Raw genomic sequence first — 7,950 nt, 5'->3', positions numbered from 1 at the left:
TCCATGGGGAAGGTGGATTCACTTAACAAACGGGTTACTAACTTAATTCAACTGCGGTGAACCCCACTTCCCTTAACCACTGAGGCAAGGCAGGCCGTAAAATGGGACAAGACTCGTGTCTCGCTTAGCAACAAATTTCGGGCTCCCTTGTGGTCGTAAGTCGAGGACTACCTGCATTGGTGCAAAAAAACGAAAAAATGCTGGAAAAAGCAAAGCGCTCCCTGTGTCTTGACTGCGGTTCTGAATGTATGTTGGAAATAATTCTGTAAAAATGTTATCCCTAACCAGCATCAAACCGTAGCTTAAGAAATGAGGTTGCTGGTTTGTGTTTTTTTTAAATATCCTCAGAAACTTTTTAATGGTTGTTAGTTCAAAGTTTTTCTTTTTTTGAGAGAGGAATCCTGCCCGTTTTTTGCAACCGGTGAAGCTGGGGGAAAAGGGACATTTCCGGCTCTCTCCTCATTTAAGGACGGTTCAGAGTTCCAGAGGTACCGAAGAAAGCAACTGGATGACGTTTTTCACACTTACGACCGTTGTAATGTCCCATGTGATCACGGGATCAAAATAATAACCCAAACCCAAACTCTCTCATGCAAACCAACCCTGTTTGGGTGGGTTAGGATTGAATGCAATGGCCAAACTCCGAAAATGGCGTGAAAAAAGCAACTTGCGACGTTTTTCACAAGACAGTTGCAATATCCCCATGGTCACGTGATAAAAATTTGGATGCTTGGCAATTGGCTCCGATTTATGATGCTTTCAGCGTCCTGGGTTCCCGTGATCCTCCTTTTGCGACTTTCTGACAAGCCAAGTCAACGAAGCCAGCTTCACATCTATGTGACTTCAACAACTCTTAAGTGATTCACTTAGCAACTGTGGCAAGAATGGTTGCAAAATGAGGCAAAATTCACTTAACAACTCCACAATCTTGGGTTCGATTGTCCTAAGTCTAAACCTACCTGTACTGACCAAATGTCCTTTCGTTTTAATCCTATTTATTTTACATACTTTTTAACATCTGCTGTAATTCTGTGACCTGTTTTATACTAATTTGACATGCTCAGTTTGATTGTGGCGTGTCTACCAGCCACTGGTGGACTTCAATTCCCAGAATTCCTCAGCCAGCCATTGGTGGACTTCAACTCCCAGAATTCCTCAGCCAGCCATTGGTGGACTTCAACTCCCAGAATTCCTCAGCCAGCCATTGGTGGGCCTTCCTCAGAATTCCTCAGCCAGCCACTGGTGGGCTTCAATTCCCAGAATTCCTCAACCAGCCATTGCTGGGCCTTCCTCAGAATTGTGGTCCACCAACAGCCTGTGGAGCTGGCAGCAGAATCTGACAGTGAGGAGGTAGGGAAGGACAATGGGCCAGTCCTGGAGTCGGGAAGGCCTGGACAAGGGCTCTGGATCGGAGGCAGAGATGGGGCCAGGGCCGTCTGGGAGCGATGCGCGGACTCGGGAGCCTCCTGAGGCTGACAGTAGTGAGGCAGAGGAACAGGAGGAACCTGTTCCTAATGCACGCATGAGAAGAGCTGCCAGAAAGCAAGAGCACCTAAAGCAAAAAGGACGACTCGGGAGTAAGGCCAGGAGATGATAGGCCCCTCCCATAAGGCTTAAAAGAGCACCAACAGCTCTTGGGCTCTTTCCAAGAAAGCAACATTGCTACAATTGTTTCTATTCAGCATCTCCTGTTTCTGAACTTTGTGGGGCTTTGGCAAGAAAGGCCTTTTGCAGAGTGCCAAAGAAGACAAAGGTTTGTGATAAGGCCGAAGGACCTTTTCTGAAGGACTTTGTTCTTGGAATTAATTTGGATTAAGCTGAGAATGAAGTAATTCCCAGCTGTTCTAATAAAATACGTTTGTTTAGGACTGATTGTGTCTGGAAATAACTACTTGGGCCTGGGTCACAACAAGAATTCCTCAGCCAGTCAGTGATGGACTTCCAACTCCCAGAATTCCTCAGCCAGCCATGCTTGCTGACGAATTCTGGGAATTGAAGTCCACCCGATGTAAAGCGGCCGAGGTTGAAAACCCCGGTCTTATTCTCCCACGACGGTTACGAAACGAAAGATACCGTCACCAACGCACTCCAAAGGATACATTCACAATCGGCTTCCTTTATTTTGCGCTCTGTCTCAAGATCAGGGCGGCTCGACTTGGGGGGAAAGGGCATCTTTGCCCGCAGCGGGGGGAGGGGTACACAACAAACACTTGAGACGTAGCTACAATGAAATGGACCCCGTCTCCGAATCCACTCTTATCCGTAGGAGTCAAAGGCATTGCGGCTCTTCTGCACCCAAACCCTTCGTTGGTCACAAAGAGTTCGCCCAACATCTTCTACAGCTCCTACCCTGAGCTGGGTGGGCTTTTGAATGCAGGAAAGACCCCGAGAAGCTCATGAGCTGGAAGGGTCAATGGCTGCCTTGGTGATAAATCTTATACAGGTGTTAAAATAGTTTGTCCCGAGCACCTCCCTAGAAGACGGTCATGGCTTGGATAGAAGGACCTGCGGGAAGCGACTGCCTGGCTGAGAAGCAGGAATACCGAAGCCCAACGGACCGTCGGCTCAGCAGCCAGCAGGAGAAGGAGCAAAATAATACACGGCCATGAGGATAAAATAGACCATCACCAGCACGGTACCTGGGCGGGAGAGAGAAAACAAGATGGACCGTTACAGGAGACAAGGCGTCCCTCCGCAGCCATGGACAGGGACGGGCCGACTTTGGAGCAGCCATTCGGCACGTAGACTTCCATACCGCTTCACAGGGCTTCACAGCCATCTCTAAGTGGTTTACAGAGTCAACCTCTTGCCCCCAACAATCTGGGTCCTCGTTTTACCCACCTTGGAAGGATGGAAGGCTGAGTCGACCTTGAACCGGTCAGGATTGAACTCCAGGCTGTGGGCAGAGTTAGCCTGCAATACTGCTTTCTAACCACTGGGTCACCACGGCCCTTCCTTCCTTCCTTCCTTCCTTCCTTCCTTCCTTCCTTCCTTCCTTCCTTCCTTCCTTCCTTCCTTCCTTCCTTCCTATTTCCTTTCTTCCTTCCTTCCTTCCTTCCTTCTCATCTTCCTTCCTTCTCATTTCTTTCCTTTCCTTCCTTCCTTCCTTCTCATTTCTTTCCTTCTCATCTTTCCTTTCTTCCTTCCTTCCTTCCTTCTCATCTTTCCTTCCTTCTCATCTTCCTTCCTTCTCATTTCTTTCCTTTCCTTCCTTCCTTCCTTCTCATTTCTTTCCTTCTCATCTTTCCTTCCTTCTCATTTCTTTTTCCTTCCTTCCTTCCTTCCTTCTCATCTTTCCTTCTCATCTTCCTTCCTTCCTTCTTTCCTTCTCATCTTTCCTTCCTTCTCATCTTCCTTCTCATTTCTTTCTTTCCTTTCCTTCCTTCCTTCCTTCTCATTTCTTTCCTTCTCATCTTTCCTTCCTTCTCATTTCTTTTTCCTTCCTTCCTTCCTTCCTTCCTTCCTTCCTTCCTTCCTTCCTTCCTTCCTTCCTTCCTTCCTTCCTTCCTTCTCATCTTTCCTTCTCATCTTCCTTCCTCCCTTCCTTCCTTCCTTCTCATTTTCTTCCTTATCTCTATCCTTCCTTCTCATTTCCTTCCTCCCTCTTTCTCCCTTCCTTACCACTTAGCAATATCACTTATATACTGCTTCACAAGTGCTTTCCAGCCCTCTCTAAGCTGTTTACAGAGTCTGCCTGCCTCCAGCAATCTGGATCCTCATTTTACTGACCAGGGAAGAACCTAGAATCCGCCTCTTTCTCCTCCCACCCTCCTCTCTGCAAACCCACTCCCTTCTAGCTCTGATGATGTTACCTACTTGGGTCATGAAATGTCTGCGAGGAAACCATCCAGCTCAGAGAGCATCTGGAACCTCACAGCTCCACCCTGAGCTACCAATATTCTCTTCTCTTGCAATCAACGCCTGTCAAAGTCCTCACCTTGGAAATAATCACACTTGCCATCCATGAAGATGTAATTCATGAGGACCACGCTGAACATGCTGGCGTAGACATGGAGGTCGCTGAAGACCAGGATGAAGTCGGTGGGCTGCCCCAAAAGAAGAGAACGAGTCCATCTCCAAACAGCCACAAGGACCCACGGCTGAAATCCCCAACGGCCCCCTTTTCTTTTACAATTTTTTTTATTAAAGTTGCCAAAAATATATATATAATAAGAATGAAGATAGACAGACATAGATAGATAGATAGATAGATAGATAGATAGATAAATACAGATAGATAGAAAGACAGACATAGATAGATAGATGATAGATAGAAAAATACAGACAGATAGAAAGACATAGATAGATAGATAGATAGATAGATAGATAGATAGATAGATAGATAGATAGATAGATAGATAGATAGGTGATAGATAGATAGATGATAGATAGATAGATAGATAGATAGATAGATAGATAGATAGATAGATAGATAGATGATAGATAGATAGATAAATACAGATAGATAGAAAGACAGACATAGATAGATAGATGATAGATAGAAAAATACAGATAGAAAGACATAGATAGATAGATGATAGATAGATAGATAAATACAGATATAGAAAGACACATAGGTAGATAGATAGATAGATAGATAGATAGATAGATAGATAGATAGATAGATAGATAGATAGATGATAGATATATAAATACAGATAGATAGAAAGACAGACATAGATAGATAGATGATAGATAGAAAAATACAGATAGATAGAAAGACAGACATAGATAGATAGATAGATAGATAGATGATAGATAGATAGATAGATAAATACAGATAGATAGACATAGATAGATAGATATAGATAGATAATAGATAGATAGATTAAAGATAGATAGATAAATACAGATAGATACAGATAGACATAGATAGATAGATAGATGATAGATAAATAAATATAGATAGAAAGACAGACATAGATAGATAGATGATAGATAGATTAGATAGATAGATGATAGATAGATAGAAAGATAGATAGATAGATAGATAGATAGATAGATAGATAGATAGATAGATAGATAGATAGATAGATAAATACAGATAGATAGAAAGACAGGCATAGATAGATAGATAGATAGATAGATAGATAGATAGATAGAGATAGATAGAAAGACAGACATAGATAGATAGATGATAGATTAGATAGATAGATGATAGATAGGTGATAGATAGATAGATGATAGATAGATGATAGATAGATAGATAGATAGATAGATAGATAGATGATAGATAGATAGATAGATGATAGATATATAAATACAGATAGATAGAAAGACAGACATAGATAGATGATAGATAGAAAAATACAGATAGATAGAAAGACAGACATAGATAGATGATAGATAAATAAATATAGATGTTTATCTATCTATCATCTGATGATAGATAGATAGATAGATAAATACAGATAGATAGACATAGATAGATAGATATAGATAGATAATAGATAGATAGATTAGAGATAGATAGATAAATACAGATAGATACAGATAGACATAGATAGATAGATAGATGATAGATAAATAAATATAGATAGAAAGACAGACATAGATAGATAGATGATAGATAGATTAGATAGATAGATGATAGATAGATAGAAAGATAGATAGATAGATAGATAGATAGATAGATTGATAAATACAGATAGATAGAAAGACAGGCATAGATAGATAGATAGATAGATAGATAGATAGATAGATAGATAGATAGATAGATAGATAGATAGATAGATAGATAAATACAGATAGATAGAAAGACAGACATAGATAGATAGATGATAGATTAGATAGATAGATGATAGATAGAAAGATAGATAGATAGATAGATAGATAGATAGATAGATAGATAGATAGAGATAGATAGATAGATAGAAGATAAATACAGATAGATAGAAAGACAGACAGACAGACAGACAGACAGATAGATAGATAGATAGATAGATAGATAGATAGATAGATAGATAGATAGATAGATAGATAGAGATAGATAGATAGATAGATAGACAGACAGACAGACAGACAGACAGACAGACAGGGATAGATAGATAGAGAGATTGATAGACAGGGAAGGAAGGAAGGAAGAAAGAAAGAAAGAAAAAAAGAAAGAAAGTAAGTGAAGGGAGGGAGTGAGGGAGGGAAAGGGAAGTGGGATCAGGTTCTAAAAACCCCATAAAACACCCCATAAAACATATATTCTGGGAGCTGTTGAGGAGGAGCTGTCTTCACCTCCTTTCTCACACACAAGCGACCTGACCTTTATTGCCTCTTGCTCCCCTGGAATGCAGCCCCTCCCTCCTGGGACTCCAGAACTAGATATTCTCGTATTCCAGGGTGATACGAGGAGAGACCCAGACTGAGAATCAGAAGGATGGGTCCCATTTCCAGGAACTGGAGAGAGGAAAGACCCCCCTCCCCCCGCCCCTGGGAGACAGTGGAACTCTCTGCAGATTCTCCCTCGGTTACTCACGTAAAACACGGTGAAGAGCACCAGGATGGGTATCTGCAACATGCAGACTTGAACCGCGATGCAGTTCCCGATCTCAATGCTTCAAAAGGAGGACAGAGAGGGGGGACATGGGTGAGGTGCAGCTCAGGAATGCTGGACATCCCGGCTTCCCATAATCCCCAGCCCACCCGAGACATCCCATAGCTCGATTTGTGCACTTCCAGGTCTCAACCGTTTCTATATTGGGCATATTGACAGAGGCACGCATTGATATCTATGGGTAGCATAAGACCTGCTTTTCCCATAAAACGAAATTTGTAAGGCGTGTTGGACTGAGAGTGAGTGACAGGCTCATAACCAACCAGGAGCTGCTGTGGTTTACGGGAGACTGAACCATTCATTCATTCATTCATTCATTCATTCATTCATTCATTTTCTTAAACATGCATAAGTGCTTTTTGAACTGTGTATTGTCTGGGTCAATTTGCTTACACATCATAATATTTATCCAATTTCTCATCCAATGGTGGGTTTCAATTTTTTTTACTACCGGTTCTGTGGGCGTGGCTTGGTGGGCGTAGCATGGCTTGTGGGCATGGCAGGAGAAGGATACTGTAAAATCTCCATTCCCACTCTACTCCAGGGGAAGGTTACTGCAAAACCCCCATTTCCTCCCGATCAGCTGGGACTTGGGAGGCAGAGAATAGATGGGGGCGGGGCCAGTCAGAATTTTTACTACGGGTTCTCCATACTACTCAAAATTTCTGCTACCGGTTCTCCAGAACTGGTCGGAACCTGCTGAAACGTGCCTCTGTACTAATCTCTACCTCTATTATCAAGCCATTGATAAAACAAGTTCCATGTTAAGAAATATTCCGTATCTTCTTTATCCTTTATCTTTAATGTCAAGCTATCCATTTCTGCACATTCTCGTATTCTTTTTTTAATTACTCTCTCTTCTGTAGGTATTACCTCATTTTTCCAGTGCTGTGCAAATACAATTCTTGCTGCTGTTAAGACATCAATATTAAGTACATTTTCCCCTTTAACATAGTTAAAGTAGTTAACATAGTTCTAGTACTATGCCTAACAAAAGTATTTCTGGCTTATGATCTCTAATGTTGCTTTAACGTTTTTCCTAATCGTTTCTGTCCAATTTGTTTTGCCTTTGCACATGTCCATCACATGTGCCCCTATGTGCCCGGTGTCTGATTGCATTTCCAACATTTGGTGGACACGTTTTGGAACAGCTTTGCTAACCTCGCTTGTGGCAGGTGCTACCTATAAAACATTTTGTACAGGTTTTCCTTATAAGTAGTTGCTTGAATCTGTTATTCGAAGGATCAACTTTTCCCAGTTAGGCCTACCCAACCCACCAGAGTGGGGAGGCAGGGGATGTTGGGGGGGGAGGGTCTCTTAAGGAGGTCCATCTAATGGGACCAAGAAGAAGAGCCTTCTCCACGGTGGCTCCCTCCCTGTGGAACATCATCCCTGCACTTTGA

At 42.1% G+C, this 7,950-nt stretch overlaps 1 protein-coding gene across 2 annotated transcripts in view; it reads right to left on the bottom strand.

Moving 5' to 3' along the window:
- Nucleotides 1-2,084: 2,084 nt before the first annotated feature.
- The window catches only part of LOC131202073 (uncharacterized), a 60,974-nt gene continuing 55,108 nt past the window's right edge, over nt 2,085-7,950 (bottom strand). For both annotated transcript variants that reach the window (XM_058190628.1, XM_058190629.1), the window contains exons 18-20: nt 6,470-6,548; nt 3,938-4,046; nt 2,085-2,639 (exon numbers count right to left, since the gene is read on the bottom strand). In XM_058190628.1, coding sequence (XP_058046611.1) covers nt 2,566-2,639; nt 3,938-4,046; nt 6,470-6,548 — 262 coding nt within the window. In that variant the 3' untranslated portion in view covers nt 2,085-2,565. The remainder of the gene's footprint in view (nt 2,640-3,937; nt 4,047-6,469; nt 6,549-7,950) is intronic.

This window comes from Ahaetulla prasina, chromosome 7, assembly GCF_028640845.1.
Source record: "Ahaetulla prasina isolate Xishuangbanna chromosome 7, ASM2864084v1, whole genome shotgun sequence".
Lineage (NCBI taxonomy): Eukaryota > Metazoa > Chordata > Lepidosauria > Squamata > Colubridae > Ahaetulla > Ahaetulla prasina.
This window is presented reverse-complemented; position numbering and strand designations above follow the sequence as displayed.